Below are 27,825 nucleotides of genomic sequence, written 5' to 3'. Positions count from 1 at the left end.
ATTTTTTTTAATAGTGTAAATCCAATGATACATTAAACTTTGGAGAACCATCTGGCCCTGTAAATTGGGCAAACCTGTTGTTTAATACAGTCTGTATGTAAGGTAATTTGAGAGCACTATCTTAGCAACAGTAGGGTCATAATAAAAACAAAGCTTAGTGCAGTAAAAATTGTAATTGCTGCCAGAGGTCTGATTACTTCCTCCCACGAAGGCTGGATGCTGCTCTAAGCATGCTTGTTGTGTCTTACTCTGCCTTTTCTGCCTCTGTCACTACCTGCAGTATTGCTGTGGATTAATCCACGTTTGCTTAGAGAGGGCATTTTTGCTCAAATCCCTGAATATTTCTTTTAACCACAGAGTTAAAACCTTCCTTTAAGTGCAGTTGTGCCTGCAGCTCTGCCAGCCTGGTTCCAGAGGGGGTCAGAGAAGAGCTTTGGGGGCCTGTGTAAGGCAGGGCTGGGCTGTGAGCTGCAGCACATGGAAACTGGCCTGGGGCAGCTCTCATTGTCTGCTCTGCTCTGCGTGCAGGCAGCTGTAGACACGTCAGTGCTCATTCAGAATCACCCAGCTCCTTACAGAGGCAAACACTCGAATTGCTGCAATGCTGAGCTGCAAAAAAACCCAGCTGTGTGATTCTCCTTGGGCTTAACTTGCAGGGCAAGACACCCCACTAGCAGCCCCAAAAGAATTCTGGTTATAAACCTCTTACATGGAAATTGCAGAGATAGCAGCAGAGAGCATAATTTATCTGTTTTAGCACTGATTCACCTTGTGAGTCCAAAACTTTCTAAGCTGATGAGGTCTAAACTAATGAAGAAGCCTTTGAAGCCCAGGCCTGGTGTCAAAGCTGTAGTTACAGTCTCCCCTAAACAACACAGCTTTGTCCTGAGAAGAGTTAAACCCACAAAGCTCAAGAGTCCAGGTCATTTCCAGTTATTTTAGGCACTAGGGATTCTCTCATGAATTTTCTTGGCATCTGGTCAAAGGTGGCATGTAGCTTGCTGCAGGCTCTGTGTGTATCAAGTCCTCTGCTTCTGAATTGAGTGTGAGAACACCTTACACTGCCACACACTCCCCTTCTGCCCCCTCATCTGCTCTCCCTTAAAGCTTCAACTTTCTTTTCTCTTGGATTTAAAAGTCTTCAGTTTGGGCTTGAATAGTGAATGCAGAACACTGTATCCAAGAAAGATTATTTTAATGAAGTTATGAGGTTGAAAAGGTCTGAACTGAGAATTTCAGTGCAGTTTCATTAACTGCAGCCCTTGGCACAGGGAACAGCTGTAATCCTGGAGCTGGTGCTGCTCCTCTTCTGTGCTTAGTGACTTCCAAATTGTCTGTAGCATGTGCAGGGTTGGACAGAAAATAGGAACCTGGAGAGGGGATAATCAACTTGACCAAAAGTTTCTCTTGAAATCTGGAAAGTCTGGTTTATTCTTAGTCCAAACAAGCAGGCAAGAACAAGTTTCTCTTAGATTTTTGATCTAGCCCATGAGATCAGGAACATTTGAAGCCAATTTCTCAGAAAAAGGACATCAATATGCTAAATTTCTATAACCAATTTATATGTAAAGCATTTAAATAGTGAATATAATAAACTTGTAAGTTTTTATTAGCAATTATATTCAGTGAAAGATGGATTCATTTAACCCAAGGAGATTTGACTTTTCAAAACAAAATAGATCTCCGTTAAGATGAACTTTTGCAGAAATTTCTTGCTAAAATAAAAGCAAAGCAGTAGAGGAAAAAGTTAAAATAAGTCTAGAAACAACTATTTTTCTGTCTCTATTTACAAATATTTGGTTCTAGCCAGATATGAACTGACAGGTTTCACTTTTGATAAAATAGTCCTAGACAGTAAATTGTTTTTACAAACAGGCAATACACTGCAAATCATGTTAAGATCAATTTAAATATAGTCAGCAATGTAAACTGAATTCGTTAGTGTTGTAAAATGTTGAAAGAGCTTTATAACTGCCTCTAGCAACATATAATACTGTATCTTGATGTGAAATGCTCTTCAAATTGTATTTACAGTAGAAATAACTTTTAATAGTTGTAATTTGTTCTGCATATACTATTCATCAAAGTCAAATTATTTTAAGGAACTTTAAATCTCAGTATCAGGGTTTTTTTCCTCTGATGCTTGAGTTTATATTGCACTGAATTATTTTGGAAGAGAAAATGATAGCAGAATTTACTGGAGAAGAATAGTCTTGTCTTGAAAATGTATACACTTGCCTCAGCAAAGGAAAATCTGATCTGTTTTTAGATGTGCATGCTTTGATAAGGAGATACAAGACATTAATACCCTTTCCACTTGAAAACCATTAGGAAGAGCTAATGTGGAAGCTAAACAGGAAAAAAGGCTTCTTTGAATGTTCTGCAGGAGAACATGGGAGTTTGAAGGACTCATTTTGGAGTACATAGAAAATGTTAGAAATTATTTCCAGTTTTCTGGAATTTTGGCAAAACAGGAGGTATTGATCCACTGGTTCCCTCTGCTAAGAGGTTATGTCCTGGGAGAAGGCAGAAAACTGAGTTGTTTATGGAAAATACAGTTTTTATGGAAATACATAAAATTTTGACACCAGGCCTGGATTTCAGGGGCAGAAGACTTACAGGGATGGAATTCCCAAGGGAAGAGGTTGGGATGAGGTTCTGGCACTTCCCCCTGCTGGGATGAGAGAGGCAGGTGGAGCTGCCTTAACCCTGTTCTCTGAGCCTGGAGACCTCAGTCTGGCAGTGCTCAGAAAAGGCCTTCAAGGAGAGAAGAATGTAAGAATTCACTGGCTTGCAAGTTAATGCAATGCTAAATTAATGGTGAAAAAATTCCGTGCTAAATTTGACACCGGATATTTAAAAAAATTAAGAAACAAATGTAGAACTTTTTAAACCACAAATGGCCAATGTTCATGCTAGTGCAATTTGTGTAGTGGTGTTAGGCTTACAGAAGAATTTATTTGTAGGGAAAACTGTACTGAACACTTCTATTGTAAATGCAGACAGAGCCTGAAGGGTACTCCCCAGGCATAAAATAAAGAGGTAGAATTGCTTCATTTTCACAGAAAACATAAAAAAACTTTACAGAGGAGATAAATGGGACAAAAGAAACCAGTTTGCAGAAAGAGGTCCTTCCTTGTTAAAATAGAAGGGAAATTGCAAAAACTGCAAAGCAGTGGAGCTGAAATGGATATTTAATGCTTCACAAAGAATTTTGGACGGATTACACGAGAATCTGGAGCTCGCTGCTCCACGTGAGCTGTCCCAACTACTTGAAACCCTTTCAGAAGGGCAGTTTGGGTGTCTGCAGTCCCTGGGAACGCTCTGGAGGGTTTTGTAGGTGCTTTCCCCCTCTTCATCCTCCTCATTCCATCCGTGTGTGCTCCGGCCTTTCGGGAGCAGTCCTTCTGCCCCTCTGCGAGGTGCACGCAGAGAGGAATGGGCGAGAAGGACGCTTAAGGTACCACAGCCGTACAACCCTGTTGGTTATCCAGACATTTCCCGAGCCTCGGAGGATCTCCCATCCCCGGAGCGGCTTTGCCGGCGCTGGCTGCCGGGGCTGCCCGGCCCTTCCCGCGGGATGCTCGGGCGGGATGCGCCGGGCGGGGCCTGTCCCGGCCACCGCCCCCGGCCCGGCCCGGCCCGGCCCGGCCCGGCCGCTGCTGCGCTCCCGGCGGCGGGCGGGACCGGAGCGGGCGAGGAGCGGCTCTGAGCCGGGGCAGCCGCGCCAGAGCAGCGCGGCACGGGGGGGACTCCGTCCGAAGTGGAATTTTCCCGGTAGTTGAGGCGCAGCCACGAAGTTCTGCCTTGGAACGGGCCGGCGGATGGGGCTCTTTTGTTTTGGTGTAAGAACATGATGCGTTTAACAAATATTTTGCTCCTTTCCCTTTTTTTTTTTTTTTCCCCCAAATTTCTTCTTTTCCCCCATCTTGTTCTCCTCTCCTCTCCCTTTTCTCCTTTCTTTTCCCCCCCCTTCTTTTGCTCTTTTCCACTACAAGTGGTGAAAAGGGGATGGTTTTGCCCAGGGGCTTTAAATCACGGCGGAAATCGGGAGGATTTGTGTGCCGGGCATCCTACGGGATCGCATTCCCATGACTTCTGCCTTGCTAGGGAGGAGACTGGGGCAGACGAGGAGTGTTTTTCTTTAATACTCGAAGTGAATTGAATTCCTGGAGCCTTTCTCATGTTTTCTTAGTGGTTCGGCTGCTGATGTTGAAGTATGCACGTAGGGTCAGGGTGTTTGAAAGCGTGGCTGCAGGAATCTCTCCCAGAAATCCAGCCGGGGCTTTGGGAAAACGCCCGGAGCGGATGCGGAGGATGTGCTGCACAGGGCTGGGATATTTGAACTGCGCTGACCACGAGTCCCCCTAGTAGAGACCCCGGGGATGGAGCTTTGAGGATAGTGTAAACGAGAAAAAAAGATGAGGAAAATACCCCCTTTCTGGCTTTAGGTAAGTGATCACGGAAGGGGGGCTTTGCAGTAAGGGTTTTGTTTTTTTTTTTTTTAAGGTGTAGCTGTTCTGATATTTGTGGGAAAAAAGGGTGCTGAGAAAACTGCTGACTAAGCTGTGCTCCAGACCCAAACGAAAGTTACACAATTCTATGCTTCCCTGGTGTTTTTGCTGTGAGGTGGAGAAACCCTGACTGATTTCTCTGCAAACAGGACTTAGTTTTTTTTGGGGAGGGTGGTAACGACTGACCGGGGAGGAGGGAACAGAAGTTTTGGAGCCTGAGGCTTTTAAACATGAACTGTTCATTTTGGTGTTAACTCACTTTGCCCTGTCTGGGGACTGAGACTCTTCTGTAGCTGTGAAAGGAGAAAAAGCAGCAGCTGAAGAGATCAGTTTATGCTGTCTGATTTGTGCAATGGGAGAAAATGCTGTGAGGAAAGATCAGCTGCCTCCTTGCCTCTGTCTGTGAGAGGAGGAGAACTCAGCCCTGTGCTCTGTAACCAGCTGTGGCTGAGCTTAAGAGTAATTTGTTTCACCAGGCCAGAGATTGTATTTACCTGATGCTGGAGTTGTGAATTACACCCCTGGGAAAAGCTGCCCCAAGGCAGGTATCAGGTCCTTGCTTCATGCTCGGCTTTGATTGTTTTCCCTCTCCCTCATGAATGTGCAGTAAGTGTTATTTTCTATCACTTCGAAAGTTTTTGGGGTTTGTAAACTTAATGGCCCAGCTTGTTGATGATCTCTGACTAGCAGGTTAGTGTAGGTTTGTAAGTTAATCTGTGTGTGGACATTAACTCCAGCATGAAAACAGAGATGCACTATCCCAGGCAGTGTTTGGCTTTGTGTTTGGGTAAACAAGATCCCTCTAGTCCACCACTCCTTTTCTTCTGGCTTTGGTTGGTATAAATATAACCTCATGTCTTCTGCTTCAGCTGCCCACGTGTCTGTCTTAAAAGGCTTTTGGAGAGGAACCCAAAAGAGGCTTTTTTTGGTGTCTGTGTTACGAATTACACTTTCTGACATGACTGTCATCAGTTGCTATTAACAGTACTTGTATCCAAACAAACGAGGATTTAATCAGCACATCCTTAGTGCTGGTATTCCTGTAAGGCCTGAAAGCAGGGAGAAGGGGAGTATCCCACGGATCAGGTGAGAGCTGCTCTGCCAGAAAATGTTCCTGACAGCTGCCAGACAGTACTTTTCATGTCTAGAAGACAAATGTTATGTCATGGGTTATACCCCAGGAAGGTATTGCCATGTGTTTGTTGGGCACTAAAGCATGAGGCAGTTTCAAGGGCAGATATAAAAACTGACTCAGAACTAAAACTAAAGTAAAAAAAAAAAGGACTATTATGCTGTTCAGTGATTTTCCTAAATACAGTATTTCTGTCAGCTTCCCTACCTTTTATTACTCACTCTGAGATTAGTGGCAAGAGTTTTGAAGTGTTCTTTTGTGCTGTGTGTTCTTTGTGGCATTTCATCCCTCCCTTCCCTTGGACACTGCAAACACTAGCAGAGGACCAGACTTAAACTTTTTTCTGTCCACAGCCAGCTTAATATTTTGATATGTGATCTGTGTGCCAAAGTACTCAGGCTTTTGTTTTTTTTTTTTTTTAATCCAGAGAGCTGCTTAATCCTAAAAAAAAAAAAAAAGCTGTTGCTATTACAGAAGGGGGACAGCCACCCATAACTGCATTTCTGCTGCTTCTTAGTCCATTATAAATCTCTGTCTCTCTGTCTCTGCCCACGGGGAGAAGAGAGGGAGAGGTTTGGGATGTTAAAGCACTTGCCAGAGCCCTGTGCAGAGCTGCTGTGACCAGAGCACTTCTGTGGGATGTGCATGCTTTCCTAATAAAAACATGTTTCCTAAACACAGTTAAAAAATTGCTTCAGTAGATGCAGTAACATTCCATTAACTTAGTGACCTGCAGAAGAACTGCAAATAAAAATAGATTTATTTTCCTGTCTCTTCTAGGCCAGAGCATTTTTTTTTTATTATTATTAAAAGAGCCCAACAAACCTTCTGTACAGTGAAATGGCAGCTGGTGTCAATAAACAGTTTACATGAATCCCTGCTGTCCCTTGGCTCTCCCAAATGTGCCTATGGAGTGTGAGCTGTGCCATGGCTCTGGTGATGCTGAAGAGGAGTGTGATTCAGAGGATGAAGCAGGACTAGCCCAGGGAGCTGAATGTGAGTGGGCCCTGTGACAGGAATGTGACAGTGAATTAAGTGAATTAAGTATGATTTACTTATCTTGTCTATGCAGATAATGGGAAGAAATTAAGTGGAACAGCACAGATCAAAAACCAACCTCCAGCTAAAAAACTTTTTAAGGGTCACAGGTTTGCAGTGAGCACTTTCTAACATTAAAGAAAACAAAGGAGTTTTCACAATACACTGCTATGTGTAACTGTTTTGCTTTGAGAAGATGCAATCATGTCTTGCATCACACTTTGCAGTCACCTCTTGCACACAAGGCACTGTGATATCCAGAAAGGAAGAGAATAAAAACTCTGAGTAGTTAATACTGATTTCATCAGGCTTTTTGTTATTTCTTCTAGGAAAAACAAGCTTTTTCTGTTAAAGATGTTCACTAAAACATAGTGAACCATTTTGTGGTTCTCAGGATTTAATCCAGTGATAATTTGAGCTGGTAAAACTGTTGCTACTGTGTTTGATAGCAGACTGTGTCTTCCTGAGGGTTTTCCTGGCCATCCCATTTGCCAGCAAATGGGGCATGAGCAGGGGTGCCCCCTGTCCTGGCTTCCCTGTTCCAGCCTGGAGCACAAAGATGCACAGAACCACGGGCCACTAGACCTGTGTTGGTGACACCTGGGACAGTCTGTCACCTCCTGAGGTGGGGAATCTGCTCAGAAAACAGGAAAACACTGGGGTGTCATCTGCAGGAACTGACTGAGAACTTAGAACTGATGTACTCAAGAAAGATGCTCAGACTCGTGCTGGGTACTGCTGTTTGCTATTCTTGCACATATGCCAGAGACAAATGTGGGTTTTATCACTTTGGTTATGTTAAAAGGAAAACCAAACAGGTTCTAAGTGTACCCAGGGCTCTTCTTTATGTACCAGAATTATGCAGTTTGTGGTGTGATATAAGATGTTATTTCATCTCCCTGAAACAAAGCAGTTACATGTAGCTGTGGCTTGGGAAAGCTGGTTTTTTAAATTTTAGAAAGTGCTTGTTGCAAGCTGTGAGCAGCTTGGATGTTTGGTAGCTGGAGGCTGATTTTTGCCTGCGTTCTTTCTCCACGCTGTTCCATTCACTGCTTGGTGTGTTCTGTAGGGTGTCTGGACATGGGCTGAGTCACAGCAGGTAGTGCAGGACCTGCTGAAAGAAACCTTACAGCTCCCCTCAGGTGAGAGAGGTGGCCTGTGGGGTCAGAGGACCTCTGCTGCTTTTTGCAGCTTCAGGTCTGCATTCCAGTGTCTTTCCTGATGGCATTTACACTGGGTCTCTCTTTTAGTTTCTTTTTTTTTTTAAATATGGTTTTAAATTATTATTTTTACTTTATTCTGTTTAGTTTATATGATCTCATTCTGAAAGTTATGTTCCTGATAACAAGCTCTGCAAAAAACCCCTTGAGAGGAATGAGGGTGCAGATCCCAGGTGGCTGTGCGGCCGTGATTTGTAAAAATCCCTCAATCCCTTTAGGAAATACCTTTGGTTTGTCTCCATAAAATCATACAGACAATTCCAGTAAAATGTCTCCAGGCTTTTCTGCCTTGATTCCTGTTCCCCACTAGGAAAACAGGGGAGGACAAAGCTGATGTGACTCACCCGTGGTGATGTGACTGCTGGAGCGGGGCGAGGGAGGGTGTGGGAATCATGGCCCGTGTCTATGGGAAGGGTGGCTGAAACTGATGGAGTTACACACCAGACCAGTCATGCATGAGGTTTTGTTGTCTTTTCGAGGCAGCTTTGGAATGACTTCACATCTGAGTGTTAGGGAAGGACTCCCAGGATGAATCTGCACATGAAAAGGAGTTTATTTTACAGTGCCTAACAGCTGAGGTTTGAGTGATTATCCATGGCAAAGACGGGAATTGTTGTGAGTAGCTGTGCTAAATTTTCACATCCACTGGAAGATCCTCACCATCCAACCTCCTCCTCTTGTCAGCAAGGAGAGTTACTCCTTTGGGGATGATCCACTGCAGGCACAGCTGAGCAGAGGTTACCAGAGATGTGCTCTGGCTGCTTTTCTTTCATTCTCCATTTGGGAGCATCCCATAGGATTTCCCTCTGTTGTGAATCTCATATCAGCTCACAGCCTTTTAAAGCATGAAGAGGCAGGGCAGTTGGAATTTCCTCAGGCCTCCATCATGCAATGCCTGTGGGATCCCTCCCTGGCTGCATCCCAGATGTCCTCCTGGTGTGCAGGGACCAGCAGCGCTGTGACCTCGTGGTGGGGAGTCCCCCACACCCCAAACCCTGTGACATCCTCCTCACTAGAGAGTGTTTTAGCCTCTGACCAACCCTTTTCTCTATCAAAGAAAGTGAGTGTTGTCTCTGCTTGGGAATTGTGATGGGTTGTGTTGATACCCTTAAAAATGTCAACTTTTTCAAGCTCGTGCCTTCAGGCAGGAGCAAGCAACAGCGAGAGGTGTTTGCAAGAGCTGGGCCTGCCTTTGCTCTGGGGACGTGCACGCTGTCAAAAGCTGAAAGCTTTAATTCCTCCAGCTCTCGGGGCCAAGAGTAAGGAATTCCAAATTAAACAGATTTGCTGCAAGCCCTGAACTTCTCCCAGCTGTGCCTGTGCCCCAGAGAGTGAGCAATGTAAATAAAAGGTCACATTGCACTTTGAAGTTGGTGCATTTTTGACTATTACACCAGTTCCTTATTTTTCTAAAATGAGTAATGCAGTGGGAGGCTTAATTCATATCCCAAATACAAGAAAATGCCAAGAAATTCCTAGGTCCCATCAGCTGTGGCTTTTGTTTATGTTTATTTCAGACATATAGACTGGATAGATTTTTTTATGTGTATCTAGGATAGAAAAAGCAGAGTTAAATAGAAGTGAAGCCACATGTAATATCAAAGTAAAATTTGAAGCAAATCATCATAAATCAAGCAGTACTTTATGTAGAAGTTGTGCTTCAAGATTTTTTTTTTTTGCAGAGTTAAGTAATAACCAAAACAGTGACACAAAGAATATGGCTGTAAAACACAGAGATAAATCTGCCATGTTTTACTTGGATATCACAAGGGCTTAGAAACATTAAGGGTGTTTTATATACCATATGTGCTTTATTGCTTAAACTGCAGAGAATTTGTACCTCCCTGAGGGACTCTTGCACTCTGTGGCAAAATGCTTGAAGAATTGTCTGGGTGTTTGTAGAAAGAACAGCAACAACTCGTGGTGTGGCTGTGGGACAGCTTCACCACAGTGTGCACAGGATGCAGAGCTTGGCATTAAATTTCTACATGGCCTGTATGCAACAGACAACCTTGCTCCTGGAAATAAAATTGACTTTAGTAGTAGTTTTATTAGTAAGGGGTCCATAGTTTTTCTGGAAGGGTGGAAATAAAAATGGCCAGGCACTGTCCACAAACAGAGCAGATAATGTGAAGAGCTCAGCTTATTTGGAAGGGATTATTTAACTCTTTTGTCACACTGTATGTAGATGAATCTGGGTTTTTTTTTGTGCTTGGAGCAAGTAATGAGGCTGGTGTTTACCCAGCTGAGCCAGTGGCACACATAAGTTTTGTGCTTGGGTGTTACAAAGAGAATTTGTTTACAGGATGTGTAGCTTAAGAGTTCTGGAGCTGCAAGGGCCTCTGGAGCTAGAGAGGCAGTAAGGAATGTATTTATAAAATTATGCTTTTCTGTGTGTTGGGAATGTCAGCACTGTCCATTAAACACTGCATTTACTTGCTTTGTGCTTTGCAGAAGGGAGGTGTTTCCCTGACGTTCCTCTTCAGCTGACCCCATGCTCCTCCAATATTTTAAAAGAGAACCTTTATGTTTGAACATAAGGGGACGTGCTTGAGGGTTTTAATTGGTGCCAAATTTTAGGGAAGGCCCCTAAAGAGAGGGAGATGTGCAGGGGGTCCAGCTGTGCACTGTGCTGGTTCAGTGCTGCTGCTGTGAAGGAGGTGACAGGAGGCCGTGCTGTCACAGCGTGGTGGGGACATTGCTGATGGCACAGCAGCTCCCTGAGGACCCAGATGCTAATCTGGATTAAAAGTGCCAAAGCCAAGACCTTGGGATGCACCTTAGAGTGAGCAGGGAGTTATATATTAGTGTAGGAAGAGGTAACAATCTCTCCCAGCAAGGCATGGAAGTTGAGCCGTGTTTTTGCTGCAGATTTGATCTGGGATTTCTGGAGCAACAAAGGACCCAGGGATAGCTACAGCCTATAAAATCTCTCAAGAATAGGATAGGATTTCTCTTCTTTCCATCCTCAAGGTATTAAAATGAAGAAATTAAGCTGCAATGACTGCTCATTAAATGCTGAGGGAGTGTGTTAATCTGATAAATGGGAAGATTGTTTTCAGGCAGAAGAGGATGAATTGAAATGAAGTGCAACTTTTGGGTTCACTGGAATTAATGCACCTAGGATCAACTGTTATTTCAGCCAGCTTTTTTTTATTGGCAGTTTCAATATTCTAAAAATGGTATTTCCTGCCTCCTCTCTGAACAAGATACCACACATGCTTGTAATTTAAATGTCACAGGCCCCATAACATGTGTGATCAATGGTATCGTGTATCATTTTCCTTTTACCCAAAGCATTTGGGTTACATTTATGTGGGTCCCATGGGGGACCTTTGCTTTTTGGAGGGAAAACACATCTATCCTGAAGCCTGAATTTTAGTTTGATTTCAAGGAAAAATGTCCCAGTTCATAGGAAGGAATTTGGAGCATGGTTTAGGACAAAATAGAAATTGAAAGCATTATTTTATTGCTTTGTGCAGATGTACAAGAATCAGAGAACAAGTGATGTAAAGCAGCATAAGACTGATTTTTTTTTTTTTTTAAATACTAGATGAGTGGTGCTGTCCTTAACACGCAAGAGGTTGCATTTCCTTGTATTAGCATGACATTATCCAATCAGCTTTTAAAAATCCATTTGGGCTTTTTTCCTCCATTCCTAGTAGTCATTTTTTGGGGATCAGTGAGCAACAGTAGGGGAACTACTATCTATTTCAACACTCATTGCATGTGTGTTTTTATTATCATCAGCATCTTTTTTTCTTTTAAAAAATTCCCATGTAACTGCAACAGCAACAAGACCTGAAAGCTGCAGCCTCTGACAGGTACACTGAGGGCATTGTGACTGCAGAGGAAAGTGCTTTTTTCCACTTTTTTCCATCTGGGAAAGTGGTTTTCTTCATTGACACTTACTGACTGAAGTTAAATGTTTGGCAGGTGGAGTTCAAACATCTTTTTGTTTTGTAATGGGAAAAAAAAACCCTGCCAAATAATCTGCAACATCGCATTTTAAAAAGGGAATAGTAACAGACCTTGGGGGAAAAAAACCCCCTGAACATCTGGGAATAATAAAGGACACTGAAAAATTCCATTTCTAACAAGAAAGGGAAACAGTCTGCAAATGTGTTCTTTATTGTAAACACCCGGTTTTATGATTTCTTTTCCAATAGTGCATCTCAGTGTTGTGTGATTTGCCTCTTGAGCATGGCTGTGGTCACACTGGAGGTTGTGGCAGCATCCCCAGAGCCCCTCCACAGAGAAAGGCTTCTCTCCCATCCACATTTTTTTTTGTGGTTTTTTTTCTCTCTCTGCCCATCCCTTATCTCTTGTAAATGCCAGAGGAGTTTTTAATGGCAGCCTTTGAGGCTGTTTCCTTATGTTCTCTTGTCTACGAGGCTGCCCCAGTGTCCCAGCTGCTCCAGGAAAAAGCCACACCCCGAGCCAGCATCACATTAGCTGCTCTTAACAAATGAGGCTTTGAAAAAAGGGCTGAAAACTTTGAAACTTCAGCTCTAGAGATAATTAATGCTGAAAGAGCCATGGTGGCAACCAGAGGAAGAGGAGGAGAAGGGTGTGATATGGGAGGAAAAAATGATGACCAAGTCAGAGACCAAATAGCTGTGATTTTTCTTTCCATTGCTGCGCTTTATGATGAAGTGATTGTGTGGGTGAAGGACACACTGGTAGTTGTGTGTGTCTGAGCTATGACAGTAATTTGTACTTGTTTGCTCCTTTTCTCTCTCTCTCCTTCTGTAAGTGGTGATTAGAGTGCTTATAAAATAACTAGCATAGTGCAAATATTTTTCTGAACAAAAAGGTCGAGAGTTCAAAACCTAATCAAGGGCCAGAGTCCCCCTCTGTTGAGAGCTCTCTGTTGGTCAGCCTCAGAGTAAGCAGATTGTGCCACAGTTTATGGCACTTTCTTACTGGCTACAAACTGCCCCAGAAATAATGGAGTAATGATAGAAATAGAGACTTGTAGCACAAGTTTCACTTGGCTGAACTGTAGCATGTCTAGAAGTGAACTGTTCTCTACGTGTTACAGATAAAGAGTGGCTTTTATGGTTATGTGATTCTGTAGTGCTGTGCAATTAAACAGCCTGACTGTGGCTCTCTGTGCATGAAGGGCAATAGCTCCAAGTCATCATTAGCTGACCTTAATTAACAGAGTAATGTACATGCAGGTGGTTTTTGTCTATGTGAACTCTGCCTTCCGTGTGCTTTCAGGCAAACGTGGATGTGTTCTGACAGAACAAGAGTAACTTTCTATCAAATGAGCCATGTTTATATGTACCCCCCTGCTGTTTCATTGTACTCCATTCCTCCTCAGGCACTGGCAATTTTTTGCTTGCTCCCTCATCAGGCAGGAGCAGCGGGGAGGAAAAACTTTGGGGACAACATGCCCTGCATGAGGATGCAACGAGCATTTAAATTTCAGCGCACAATTTAGAACCACGAAGGCAAGATTAATGATTTACTGGTTGCAGTCCTGCTCAGAGGACATCCAGCTGAGCCCTTTTACCAAAGACACTTTGTTTGATGAAGTGTAGTTTATTAATTGGTTTAAAGACCTGTCCTTTTTCCAGGCCACCAGCCAATTCAGTGCTTGGCAGATGTGAGTGCTGTTACTTGGCCTTGACTTGTGTTTCATCAGCATTTTGTCTGTGGTGGAGGCTTGCAGTCTACTCCTCAGCAGGAATGTACTGCTCATCCTTAGGGCTAACTTCTTGTTTAAAAGTTTAATGCCTTTCCAGTCTGTTTAAAAGTTTAATGCCTTTCCAGTCCTTCCTTACAACATGTCCAGTCTCCAAGAGTGTAAGCCTGGGTTGAAGGAACTGATGCAAAGGGATTCTTGCCCAGGTCTGACAGGCATCCAGGTTTTTGCCCTGATGACAGCAGCATGTGTACCTTTGCCATCAGCACTGAGTTGCTACAGCTTTTCATCAAAAAAATAATCCCTTCTCTCCCTCCTGATTCTATTTTTGGAAACAGCTACACCATTCTTAATAAAATGCTGGGAAGGAGGGGAAACCTTACCCAGAGCAGATGCCTGGTATGGAAAAATCTGTCCATATTTGAAATGATGCATAAGCTGTATAGTATTATGTTGTATATAATGAAGCTGAAAGTATTATTCAAGCAGTCCTGTACTGCTGTGGGGCATTCTGCTCTCTCTGATTGAGAGGCTCTGTACATCAGATGCTCTGAACAGCTTGTAGAGCTTAGAACTCCCTTCAATCCCCAGCCTGGGAGAGCAGTGGGGATTCACAGGCAGTTTATCAGTTTCTACACAGCTATCTCAGATTATACATGTAAAACAAAATACACTGGATTTGTGAACTGCTTGCAAATTTGAGTTTTGTGTGATTTGAGATTGATTTGAATCATGTTTGTTGTTTCTTCATAGATGGCTTGCGGGTGATGCGTTGTGCAAGTGCCTCAAGTTTTTCCTACAAGATGTGTTCCCCAAATCCAGCAAACTGGGTCACCTTTGATGACGAGCCTCTCTTCCAGTCACCTCAGAAACTGGTTGACAATCAGAGTAGCTCCAGACCAAATGGCCTTAAGCTCAACTTGTGCAGTGTTCATGAGTCCTCAAGTAGGTCATCCTCTACAGGCAGCACTCCGCTCTCATCTCCTGTGGTTGATTTCTACCTGAGTCCTGGACCCCCCAGCAACTCTCCACTTACTACACCTACCAGAGACTACCCAGGAAACCCCTGCATTCCAAAGTCTGGGATTCACATGCTTTACCCCATCCCTGAATGGCCATCAAATGTTAACCCTTCTCCATCTCCCGGGATTTGCTCATCCCTGGCCTCACAGAAACCGAGCAGCCTTCCTTTGAGCCCCTCACCTAATGACCATCCAGGTAAGACTTTGGTCTCCAAATCAGCAGATGAAGGAAGTCCTAACCCACCAGGAAGCTGCGAGGAGCTGGCTCCAGGACACTTCCCGTACTTCCACAGTGACTGTGCTTTTTCCAGCCCTTTTTGGAAGGAAGGGTGCTCCCTCAGCATATCTCCAGCTAATGCCAGCATGCACAGGAAGGACAAAGCGCTTGACAGGAGTGGGTGTCATCCTAGAAACAAAGAAACATGTCATGATCAGAAAAGCCTTAACCAGGGCTCCTTCAGTTACATCTGTGAGAGGCTTGAACACTTACAGGCTGACAGCTGTGAGGCCGTGGAAAACCCACCCATCTCCAGCACCCACGCGTGGCATAAGCTCTCCCCTGCCATCCCACGCAGCCTTTTCAGGAGCCAGAAATCAGATGGATGGCCATTCATGCTGAGGATTCCTGAGAAGAAGAACATGATGTCATCTCGGCAGTGGGGCCCCATTTACCTGAGCGTCCTGGCTGGAGGGGTGTTGCAGATGTATTACGAAAAGGGCCTGGAGAAACCTTTCAAGGAATTCCAGCTGCAGCCGCAGTGCAAGCTGTCCGAACCCAAACTGGAGAGCTACAATGTCTCAGGGAAAATCCACACTGTGAAGATCGAGTGCGTGTCTTACACGGAGAAGAGGAGGTACCACCCCAAAGTAGAGGTGATCCATGAGCCAGAGGTGGAGCAGATGTTGAAGCTGGGCACCACCGACTATGACGACTTCACCGATTTCCTCGCGGCGGTGGAGGAGGAGCTCATGAAGCTTCCTACTGTTTCCAGACAAAAGAGGAATTATGAAGAGCAAGAAATGACTCTGGAAATAGTGGATAACTTTTGGGGGAAAGTCACTAAGGCAGAAGGAAAACTCGTAGAAAGTGCAGTCATCACACACATTTACTGCCTGTGTTTTGTGAATGGTGGTGCTGAGTGTTTCCTAACCCTGAACGACCTGGAGCTCCAGAAGAGGGACGAGCGTTACTTTGAGAAGGAGCAGGACAAGAAGTGGATCGAGATTCTCGACTGCCATTTCCATAACTGTGTCAAAGCACAGGAATTTGAGCAGTCACGGATTATTAAGTTTACACCCCCGGACGCCTGCAGGCTGGAACTGATGCGTTTCAGGACACGCTACGATGGGCAAGACCTTCCCTTTTCTATGAAGGCTGCAGTGGTGGTTCAGGGGGCATACATTGAACTTCAGGCTTTCATAAACATGGCCTCAACTGCTCACATCCCCACACATTTACCCTCTGTGAAATACTGTGAAAATGTCATGATACGCTTTCCTGTTCCCACACAGTGGATCAAAGCACTTTGGACCATGAACCTGCAAAGGCAGAAGTCCCTAAAAGCCAAAATGAATAGGAGAGCATGCCTTGGGGCTTTGCACGAGGTTGAATCTGACCCCGTAATCCAAGTCTCGGTTGGAACAGCAAAATACGAGAGTGCCTACAGGGCCGTGGTGTGGAAGATTGACAGGCTTCCAGATAAAAATTCAAGTAAATAATTTGTGCTGTGGGCTTGGGTGTGTGTTTTCACTGGGTTTGTGCTTGTGTACCTCCATCAGCTGTCGTGGTTTGGGTTTTTATCTGTGGGATGCTGTTGGTAGAAGCCAGAATAATCTTTTAGGAAAAAAAAAAAATCTTTTAGACATATCAATTTCTTTAAACCATGATTTCATAATTTATTTGATGGAGGCAGGTGTACTGTCAGTCATTTCAAGTGTGTGGTATCATGGAAGCAGAGCTGATCATTCTGAGTGAACCTCAGGTCTGTAGTAGTAAGGCTGAGGGAAGGTTTATGCTTCTTGTGTACCAGCTGGGCAATGGGTGGGATGGGAAGCAGAAGTTGGTAAAATTATTTATTAACCAAATATCACACAGCTAATAGAAAAGGTGGTATTGTCACTGCTGGGTCTTGGCTTTCTAGAATTAAGAAAAGGTAGGTATGATGCAGAACTAGAAGGTGCTGTGGTTAAATTTGCTGTAGGAAGTGCTGTGCTTTTGCAAAGGCTGGTTTCTGTTACCTCTTCCATGGGTTTGTGCATTGAGATTGTACATTCATGGCAATAACTGCACTGACAAAAAATACCTCCCACTTTATTCCCTTTTCTTTCTGGTGGTGGTACCTCACTGAAAACTTGGAGCAGTACAAACAGCTAGGTTTTTAATTGCACATATGGAAGTAGTTAATTTAATTTAAAGGTGAAAATATGACTTTTTGAAGCAGAAAAAAATATAAATATTTGGGTTTACAATTCCAGTTTTTAGTTGTATTACCAGTACCTTTCTAAAGGCATATACTACTTTTCTAAAGGCATAAAAAATCTTGAGGAATACAGTATCCTGCTTCAAGCTCTGCAGAGTTGAAGGCATTTGATCCCTTGCTTGATCCTTTGCATTGTGTGTACCTGAGGCTTTGGGGATCTGTGTAGGACAAGGGCATCTGTTAAAGCATTTAATGTAAAATATCTTTAAAATCTGTACTTTTGAAAAAGGGGGTAAGTGTATGTTACTAACATATGGATTGTCCTGGTCTTGTATTATCCTGTCTGGGCTAACTGCCTCTTTAAAATGTTCAGAAAAGATTTTACCTTCTTAAGTCTCAGTTTCAGGCATTCTACTACTAAGCCAGGACTAATGGTGGGGGAAGAGCAATGACAGAGGGAGGGAAGTGAAGGGTATGGGCTGGGGAGACTGAAAAATGGACAGGGAGGGCAGAGGAGTGATGGAGAGATGTAGGAGAATGAGAAGGCAGAAGAAGATTCTTTGAGTCTTCAAAATCCCTGTCCTGTGCTCCAGGTTTCAGAGATTTGCACCATGTTGCTATGTGTTTTCCCAAGGCTTACAGGAGTGTTTGGGTATTTTTTAGTACTCTTTGCTATTTAATGTAGGTTTCTGTAAAATCAAGTCAGCAGTTTAGGCAATTTTAAAGAAGATTCGAAGTCTTACAAATTTCCTGCAGTTCTTTCACTTGAAGATTTGATGTGCACAATTAACTTCAGACTTAAGTTATTTGAAAGGAAGAACTGGGTTTTTTTTTGAGGCATTCCACAGCTCTACATTATTTTCCACCAGTAGCTTAAACTTCTGACATTTGAATAATTCCTCTAGCTGAGAGGATTCTGACATCTGCAGATTCTGAGATCTGCAGAATCATTTGTCTCTGTGAAATGTTCATGCGTTTGAAAAAAACATTTTGGTAGTAATACTGCCCAGTCAAATTTTAAACTTCTATATCAAGTGCTCTGTACACAGTTAAGAGTTTAAAAATAGAGTTGTCCCAAGGCTTGCCAAAAGTCTGGAGACAGTCAAGCTAATAGAAATATGTAAACTTTCATAATGTGTTTACCGCCGGTGGAAAAATATGCTGAGGACTTTGCTTTCAGAAAGCCTTTGTCCAAGACTTCTTAAAATAAAATTAAAAAAAAAAAAGAAGGGAAAAGGAAAGGTTGCTTACATTTATATTGTGGCTCCATTTATGGACATGGAAATATGTTAATATCCACTGGATTCTACTGAAATGTTTTCTTGGAAAAGCACTGGCCAAGTGAAGTCAGTAGGAGCTGCAAGAAACTCCAGACTTTTAAAAGCTGCCTGTGCCTATTCAGATATATAGATATTATATTTGAAGTCAGAATTTTAGCATTATTTTTAAAAAAAGGAAAAAAAGGAAAAAAGCTTTGAAGGGCTGATCCAGTGAAATTTCTGCAAATTGAGTCTATGTTTGTGAAACTGGGGCTTAGTGTAAGGAAATGCAGAACATGTTATGGTTTTAGCACAGTACTGGGGCCAGACTTTGCAGTGGAGAAGCTGTGTCAGCTGCTTCCCAGGGAGTTCCCAGGGAGCAAGGGAGAGACTAAACTGCAAAGCAATGTGCTTTAATCACTTGCTGTGTAAATTTGAGCCCTGTGATTTTTCCTGCTAGGAAAAATCCTCCATCCTTGAGCCATTGTGTAAAGCGACAGTTCTTCAGCTGATTATTTCTTATTTCATTCTGCATCATGGAGCCATTGAGGAAGCAGGTACTAAACAAGACAGCAGATTGGAGCTTGAGGAGGTTGTGGCTGCTGGCAGCCTTGTTACAGCATCTGTGCGTGGACTCTGCTGTGGGAGGTGATGTGGTTCCCAGGAACCACCAGCTGCTGCTCTTCTTATTTTCTAAACTGCCCAGGTGGAAACTCAAAGCCATGGCTTTGTCAGGTGGGCTCCATCCCTGCCCAGACACCTCCTTCTGGCACTGGCACCACAGTGAGCTGGTGCTTGGTGGTGGTACTGTCCCACTCCTCCATTCCCTAAGCACTTCTCCCAGCAGGTTGGAGAAATGTTCCCATTTAGAGATAGCTGCAGGAGTTACTAACTTCTAACAACCCTAATGTCTGTAAATCTGTCCTTAGTAATTGTTTATGTTTTTATGTTCAAAGAGTTTTAGAACTGGACCTGTTTTGGCAAAACTAGAATTATTATATAACTAAGATAACCCCAGTACATCATTTTGGCTTAAATTGCTTTGCTTCAAGAGCCTTTCTCAGATCAAGGTGGCTTGAATGCTACTTACACAGGTGAAAAAGGGCAAAACTGCGTTAATAAATGCAAAGTTAGATTATTAATTGCTTTTGAAATGCTTTTTGAATTCTAAATGATATTTGGAATCTAGTTTAATAGTTCTACTGATCTTTTGTTTGTTTGTTTTGGCTTTTTCATTGGTATTCCTTGGAGACAGAGAGCAAGGGTTTGGAATACTTTTAAGAAACAAGAGCCAGATTTACAGATTAGAGCAGACTAAATTCTCTCAATTCACAGAACTCTTAACAAGTTGCATAGACACCTAAACTGCAGGGTTTCTGTCTCATAAATTAGATAGTAAAAGCTCAGTAATCTCCCTAGATTTTTCTGGTTGTCTCTCAGGAGTGGTTTGATTTCATCAGTCCAGGTGCTCATGTGTTGACAGTGCCTGATGGGCCACATTTTGGATAGCTGGGCTTGAATGTGTCATCTTGAATATGTCAGGGCTCTGAATATGTCTGTCACCTTAGTACACTGCCTGCTCCAACCCACCTGTCTTTCTACAGCACCAGCTTTTCTCTCCTCCTGGCCAACACCTGGCTTTTCAGCATAGCAGTTTCTTTTGCAAAAGGATCTTCTACACACAGCCTCTCTTTCTTCTTCTAACTCCAGTGTGACACAAGGCCTGGGAAGGAGTGGTTTCATGGAGCAGAGATGTAAAGAACTTCTCAGTTTTAGATGAAAACTGTGGGGATGTTCAGAGTCTTCCAAAATGCTGGTCAGTCACTTTGTCGTCTGACAGCCGATGGGAAGAAGTTGCTCTGTGCTCCTAGCACAGCCCAGCAGTGGCAGAACTTCTCCACAAGTGAAGGGGTGAGTACTTCCCTCTGACATTGGTGTTAGTACAAGTGACAGATGGGCTGGGGGAACCCTGTGTTTTAGGAATAGGCAAAAAGGTCCAATGGAATCTGCTCCAGAGGACCCAAGGCATTGTCCTTATCCAAATCCCAAACCTGTTGTCTCTGCCTTTGCAGGTTACCATCTAAGGAAAAGGAAGCAGCCCAGAATTCACTGCATCCCAACACCAAGACCACCTCATGGCTGTCAGTCAGCTGGAATATAAACCCAGAGGTTTCTCTGGATAATCCTGAATCACAACTCTGCCATGTCTAGCAGGGTAACTAACCTTCAGCAACAGCCCAAGAGGTATGGCTCATCTGTGCCTGGACTCAAATGGACATCTGTTATCCAACATTTACCATCCAATATCTGCCCAGGAAAATTCCAAGCTGTGATTATTTCTGGATTCCATTTCTCAGAAGACAGAATAATTTGCTAGACAATTCCCATTGCTATTTGTTTCTTCATAAGCCTCCTCTTCCAAAAACCCAAAGAAGATTCTGAATTTGATCTCCAAAAGCCCTTAGATGTATCCTGGTTGTCTTCTACCACAAATTAACTACAAACCTTTTTCCTCTGATTAACAACCCTTTTTCCTCTGATTAACCACAGCCCCAGAGGGCTTGGCCTTTTCCCTGGCCAGGACATGCCATGCCATCGTGGTGCTGCCATTCCTGCTGTCCTCCCCAGGATGCTGAGTGCAGAGTCTGTGCAGCCCAACCCAGGAAACAGCACAAAGAGCAGGGCAAGTAAGTTGTGTGTTGCCAAGCTGCATCCTGGCACCACCATGGGAAAGGGGAGCAGGTCCTGGGAGCCAAAAGGAGCACAGTTCAGATGGGATGACATCTTGCAGTGTGGCTCTGGAACAGGATGTTCCTCGTGGTGTCCTGTGGCTGGGATGGTGGAGGAGTCAAGGATGGAGAGTTCCACATCAACAGAGGCTCATTCCACCATGTCCAGGCAGTCTGGAAGAGGCACTGAGGACCAAAAGAGTGTTAGTGCAGCAGAAATGGCCTTGGGCACAGCAAGAGGTGACCAGCAGCAGATCATGGACAAGGCTCACATCACAGAGGTGCAGAGATCTGCCTGTCCCTGGGCACATGAGTGATGAAACACCATCTCCTCCTCACGCTTGTTCTGTGCTCCAGTTTCATTCTCAAGACATTGGCAGGTGGCTGTAATCCTTATTTCTGACTTTGTTCCCTCCTCTATTTCCATAATAAAGTCCCTGATGTTACAGTTGTACTTGTCTCTGTGTTTTGTGTTATTGTCCTGAGACTTCAGCCACGTGCTGCCTGCCCCTGGCATGGCACTCCTTGCAAACTGGGGATCTTTGTGCTCCAGTGCCTTGCAGGACCCTCCTGAGGTGTGCCCAGAGGGCTGTGTCATGTTACAGAGAAAACCTGCAGCACAGACAGGCACCCAGCCCAAGGCTCCTAGGAGCAATGGAGATGCAGCTTTTTAATTTATTTTTGCCTTACAAAATGCCTGTGAGCCTGTGGATGTGGAATATTAGCATGATCTTCCCCAGGGGATGGATAAAGCTCAGTTAATGTTAACTCCATCTTCAGTATTTCCTTCATTCTGGAGTGGAATTGATTCCTGTCACTGGGGGAAGTCAGTGCATAAAGAATGGGACATTTTTCCCCGAACTTCGAGATTCCATTCAGTGTAATGGATGAAAACCAAATATACACTGCCAGGCTTGCCTTTGACAAAATACAGGCAATCCTTTTTCTTCTTATTTTTTAATTTTTTCCCCCCTGCCTGCAGCCAAAGCATAGTTAGTTATCTATGCTGGTGATTAAAATCCTGGAGAGAAGGAGAAATGCAGAATTGCTGTGTTTTGCCCTGAAGAATTTGGAGAGGATTCTTTTCATTATATTAAATTGTATCATCCTGCTTTCACACACACAGTCAGTCTGCTGACTCCAGTGGCTTTGGGAAGCAGCTTTCACCCTGTGTTCCTGTGTGCCAGGAGAAGTGCTTGCCCATATCATTGCCACATATAAGAAATGCTGAAGCAAGTGATCCTTAGGATCATCCCTAGGATGATTAAAGTAATTCAGAATATGCTGCACAAATCCTTAATGACTCTGCTTTATGACATCACAGTTATTCTAGTAGTACTATTTTTTTAATTTTTTTTTTTTTTTTTTTTTTTTTTTTAAGAAATGGGGTATGTTCTTTTCCCAAGCAGACAGGGACTCCAGGTAGCCTTTATCCTGGCAGGTGGGATGTATCTTGTTTGAGCAGCACTCTGAGCTGCACCTTTATCTTCCTGCTGTGGACATAGTGTAATAAATGATGGTACACTAGATAGCTGTAGTACTTGAAATAAGCACTGCAGTAAAATTTCTACAGCACAGAGCTCTGGAAAGGGGATTATTGGACACAGGGCAGCATCTCTGCCTTGACTACACTGGGACCTTCCAGTTTTTATTTTTCTGTCAAAGTAAGAAATGCATTTTTAAGGGAAAGCTGAGATTCCATCAAATAGTTTGAATTTAGCAACAAAGCCCTACATTTGTAATATCCTCTCAATGAGAAGCTGAAAGGATCTGGTAAATCTTGTGCAAATTAATTTGTAAAATTGCAATGACTGTGACAAGTGTGCTGAAGCAGACAGAAAATGAACAAAGGGCCACCTTATGCCCAAATAGCAAAAGATGATAGATAGAATAACCTTGTATCAAACAACAGCTCTGTGTTTATAAAAAGTAAAACTGTGCTCTCTTGCTAGGAGATGAACCTAAACAAAGAAAAGATAATTCACTAATGGTGTGGTGGTTTTCTTTTTCTTTCCCAAGGTTTGGATCATCCACACAGCCTGTCTTACAAACTGGAACTGGGATCAGACCAGGAGATACCATCTGACTGGTACCCATTTGCTACTGTCCAGTTTGCTGTCCATGACACCTGTGCCTCAGGAACAGAAGTCAAGTCCCTGGGCATAGAGAGCGACCTGCAGCCCCAGAAACACGTGGTTCAGAAAGCTTTTTACAGTTGCCAGGTATTCTCAGAGCTATGCTTTCCATGTTTTCCTCCTCTTCTCCCTCCCCGCTCCCCCAAACAGTATTTGAAAAGCAAATATGCTTTCTATTCAAAACATATCTTGCGTGTACTTTTGATAATGACTTTGACCAAAAGAATCATTAAATAATAATTCCTTGTCTGATCAAAGATGAGACTGAAAAATAGAACTGTGAATGCAGCTTTTTTTTTCTCCTCATTTAAGCTATTTTTGGGAGTAGTGGTTTTGAAATCTGTTGGGTCTGGAAATATTTTGATTTTGTGTCAAAGCTTTTTTTCATGCTGTTGCTGCAGTTCACACTTTCCGTGTCCAATTATTTGCTAACTCTACCTGCTGTTTTTTGTTTTCTACCTGCAGGTTGAAATTGAAAAGAAGTGGATTAGGCTTGATGGAGAAGACCCAGATAAGGCTGGCAACTGCCTAATGCAATGAAAGAGGACAGGAGGCACTGTCACAGGATGTTAGTAGGAATCAATTTCCATAGGAAATTCTATTGTTAGAAGAAGGGCAGTGACCTAGTTTAGGGTAAACACGGTCATTGAATTTTTTTTTTAGTGCTTATGGGTTTGAGTCTGCAAATCAGTGCTCATTGGCCTGGCCTGCATTCAAGTAAACTTCCTGTCATGGGAGTCCTGGTATGAGTGAGGTCTCCTTGTCAGAGCAGCAGGATGTGAGCATTTCACTGACTGATTCTAAGGTATTGTTTTCCTGTTGTGTGACTGGGGAATGATCTCACACTGCCTACTGAAACCCAATGGCACTACTCAAATGTTCATGTCACTTGGACATTTAATATTTGGTAATAAAAACTTCCAGAGTGCTCATGATCTATCAGCACCTGTGCAAGGTCCAGAAGGACCAATTACATTTTTTAGTGCTGTTTGAAAACAAAGTCCCTCATGTTTTGGCTCCCCTTGATGTATGTATGTAGAACAAGTCCAAATAATATTCTCAACAAGAGCCTTAATTAATGAGTTGGAAATTGGGTGATTTCATTGAGAAAAAGGGTCCTCTGCAATAATACTCTTTATTCTTCTGTGGCTGCAACTGTTCCCTCCTCAGCACTTTTTAGGTTCACTCAAAGTAATCTCTTGGGCAAAAACCCCATATGGCAGATGAGATTGAAGTTTCTGTGCCAGCATTAGACAGTTCCTTTTCACTGCTGCAGCAAGTGAGATAAGGGGTGGATTCTCAGTGAGTGTAAATCAGTCCAGGGCCATTTCATCTGATGAGGCTTGGAGAATTCACACCAGAGGAGGCTTTCCCCCACAAGCTGGAGAAAAGACTGGTTGCTGCTGTTTGCTCTGTGTCTCCTTTAGGATGCAAGTTCCAGATGTTGGTATGGAAACTGCAGGAGCTGTAGCTTTGAGTAACTTTTAAGACATGCATGGGAAGCGAGATGTTTTCATGCTCCTGGCTCTGAAGGCATTTTCCATGGGGAAGTAATGCAGGAAAGGACTGTCACAAGAGACATGAAGCTGAGATGCTTCATCAGGCAGCCTGAGCTACTAATCACTAATGTCAATGTGTTAATTGTGTTTTCCACAAACAATTGGCCTTTAGGGAAAGGTTTTAATACTTCCCTTCAACCATTATCCCCTTTACCATTTTCTGCAGGCTGTAATTCCATGTCTGAAACTTTAAAAATGCTCATGATACCCTTTTTTTTTTTTTTTTTGGGCTGCAGTTTTCTTAAAATTAGCCTTACTTCAAACTAAAATTAGTGGAGAACAAAAATATAGGAATGCACTGCCTCACTTTATATTTTGTATAGCTTGTAACTGTTTATATGAACACTGTGTAAAAATACAGATAAATGGTATTCCCCAAAAGTAGAAATATGTGGGATATACACAGAGAAAATTACCAGTGTGAAGAAACAGAAGACCATAATATGAACCTAGTTCATCACAATAAACTTTTCCCCCCATCCAGAATCTGAGAATGAAATGGGTAATAGGTTCTACAGTAAGTCCTGAGGGCAGGTTTTTTATGGGTATTGCATTGCCAAAACCCCAAATAGACTATTATGGTATTTGGGCTTCTCTATATATCCCTTTTTATTAGAAGATTATATTGTTATAAATCTAAGCAAGCGTTGGACTATAGTAGTGATCCAAATATGTCTCAGCTGTTGCCTCCTCTGTTTGTGTTTTGACTTGAGAAGCCATTAGCACCTTCAAGTCATGTTTGGTGTGTTTTATTAATATTTAATTTTGGTTTGTATTCTGCTCAGCTGAACTAAGGGGCACAGTGTTGCCACCAGGGCAAAGTGTTTATACTTGGTGACGTGGCAAGCTCTGCAGTTTGCTGAAGTCCATGGTTGTACTACAGCTACAATATTTATTAAACCTCTTTGCTCAGTGAGGTAGAGGAAGCAAAATATGCATTGCAATTACCTGCAGTTACCTTTGTCTGGGGCTGACTTGTTTTCATTGGCATTAAACAGCTAATTCAGTAAACCTGTTAACAGTGGTTGCTCTCCAGAGCCTGTCTCACCCAGCTGGCCCCTATCTTTCTGTTTTTAAGAAGGAGGAACCTGAATATCTCCATTCCATCTCTCTTTCATCTGAGGATCCCTATTCACAGCACTCACCTCCTGGGCATTGGGTACCTGGTGGTGTTACAGGTCCTGCAGAAGCTGTGGCTGCTGCTGTGCCCTCAGGTGTCTGCTCTGTCTCAGGATGTGTTTAAGGAGCCTGTGTAGTGTTGACCCTTCAAGATACAAGCTACTGTTTGCAGTGAGTGGCTTCAGTAATGAATGACCACCATATAAGTCGCCATTCCTTCTAAAGAATTGTATTAAGGTGTAATGGTGCAAATGATCATTCAGACTTACTGAACTCAATAGCAAAAAAAGGTCAAGCTACAGCTTTATCTGTGTTGCAAACCCCTGGATTTTCATTTGAGGCTTGTAAGACTTGTGATTAACTTTAATCAGAATTGGATCAGGATAACAGGGAATTAACTCCACAGAAATACTGCTACACTGAAACAAAGTTACTCTGTTTAATACATGGCTTTCAGTTTGACAATTAGTGCAGCCTGAGATTGAATAATTGCCCTGTTCAGTCTCACACTGATGTTCATATGCCTTGATGTCAGAATATTTAAAAATAGGCTGCAGTTTAATGAAAGAAAATTTGGGTTGTTTTTTTTCCCCTGACATCAAATTCTAACTTCCTATTATATTGCAACATGCCAAACCAGAAATAACCAGGCTTCTCCTTTCTTCTGTATTGTCTTGAGCATAACTTACTGACCAAATAGTCTTAACTTTAAGACTCATTGCTAACATTTCCCATGAATGTTAGCTGCAGTTTTCTTAAAATTAGCCTTACTACTGGTAGTATCAGCAGCTGATACTGATCAAACATATGGGCTCTGAATTCTTTAGAAATCTCAGCTACAAGTAGTCTAATTGTAATTTTGGGAAGGGCAATGGAGATGAGGAACAGTTGCTATAAGCTGTTGTGATGCATAAGCAGTGTCCAGCTAGCAGAAGGACTGCAGCTTTAAATAACCCATGAGGTATTGGCATCATGTGAGGAGCCAGGTTTCACACGTGTCTGATCTCTGCTTCCCGCAGCGAGCGCCTGCAGCCACTGAAATGCTTCCAACTGCCTGGGTCAGTTTAGATGCTGACACTTCACTAACATTTACTTCAGGGCAGTGTTTAGATGTTATCTGTGTTTCCTTCACAAAGGATCAGCAGGGTTTGGGAGATTTTGTATTTAAAACAGAAATCAATGAGAACAACTATTTTTATAGTGTGTTTGCCTTACAAAGTGTCGTATTTGCTGAAACCAACAAACTTTATCTTTGCATTCATCTTTCCCATACTAATTGTATTACTCCAGGTAAATGGTACTTGATGTAATTTTGGATTCAAACACCCATTGAAGTCATTGGAAGTCTTTTAACTGATAAAATGAGATCATCAAAGTCTCTAAGAATAAAAGAGAGGTAAAAAAAAAAAGAAGAAAGGAATAGTGGTAATGGTCTGTAGATGATTTTTTATGTCAGTAAGTAAGAAACCTGCAATGTCTGCTTATTCCAACCAGAAGAGAGCACAAAGGGTAAGAAAAGTACTGGATGCCACAGCTGAAGCTTTGCAGAGATGGGGAACAATGGTTCTGTTGCTCCTGGGTAGAAACTCTCAAGAAATGAGGATAATGATGCACTCCATTGAGCTTGATACCAAGCCACTGTCATCCTTATGCTCCTGGCTTTGTTTTCCTCCAGATTCTGTATTAATTGTCCAAAAGCATTTTACATCTGAACACGTTTTCACATGTTACTTTTGGTTGTGTTTATTTTACCTGGCAGACTTCTTCGCTGCGGTACTGGTGTCTATACTCCTATTTTGCATTTATTTGTCTTTTTGTTACTTAACACAGTAACTAACTGCTGCAGTTAGTAGTTCTTAGCAATAATTTTGATAATTCTGAAGCAGTGCTGTTACTCCTAATGGAAACTATAATTTTATTTGGGTCTTTTGTCAGTATAAGTGCAAAGAGATCATGCTGATAATCTTGTAATAACATTTTGTAGATTGCATATTGATTAAAAAAATAAAGTTGTATTTCAAACTA

The 27,825-nt window shown here is 42.8% G+C and overlaps 1 protein-coding gene across 1 annotated transcript; it reads left to right on the top strand.

Moving 5' to 3' along the window:
- The first annotated feature begins 3,744 nt into the window (after window positions 1-3,744).
- STON1 (stonin 1) lies at window positions 3,745-27,825 on the top strand. Its single transcript, XM_066546286.1, has 4 exons — window positions 3,745-3,845; window positions 14,311-16,290; window positions 23,007-23,209; window positions 23,588-27,825. Exons 2-4 carry the CDS (start codon window positions 14,325-14,327, stop codon window positions 23,660-23,662), a joined length of 2,244 nt encoding a protein of 747 aa, XP_066402383.1. The 5' UTR covers window positions 3,745-3,845; window positions 14,311-14,324; the 3' UTR covers window positions 23,663-27,825.

The sequence above is a fragment of the Molothrus aeneus genome, chromosome 3 (assembly GCF_037042795.1).
Source record: "Molothrus aeneus isolate 106 chromosome 3, BPBGC_Maene_1.0, whole genome shotgun sequence".
Lineage (NCBI taxonomy): Eukaryota > Metazoa > Chordata > Aves > Passeriformes > Icteridae > Molothrus > Molothrus aeneus.
This window is presented reverse-complemented; position numbering and strand designations above follow the sequence as displayed.

Coding starts and splice junctions, on each gene's coding strand:
- STON1 (XM_066546286.1), top strand. CDS start 14,325: ATGCGTTGTGCAAGTGCCTCAAGTTTTTCCTACAAGATGTGTTCCCCA. Junction 16,291..23,006: donor GCTTCCAGATAAAAATTCAA/GTAAATAATTTG, acceptor TTCTTTCCCAAG/GTTTGGATCATCCACACAGC. Junction 23,210..23,587: donor AAGCTTTTTACAGTTGCCAG/GTATTCTCAGAG, acceptor TTCTACCTGCAG/GTTGAAATTGAAAAGAAGTG.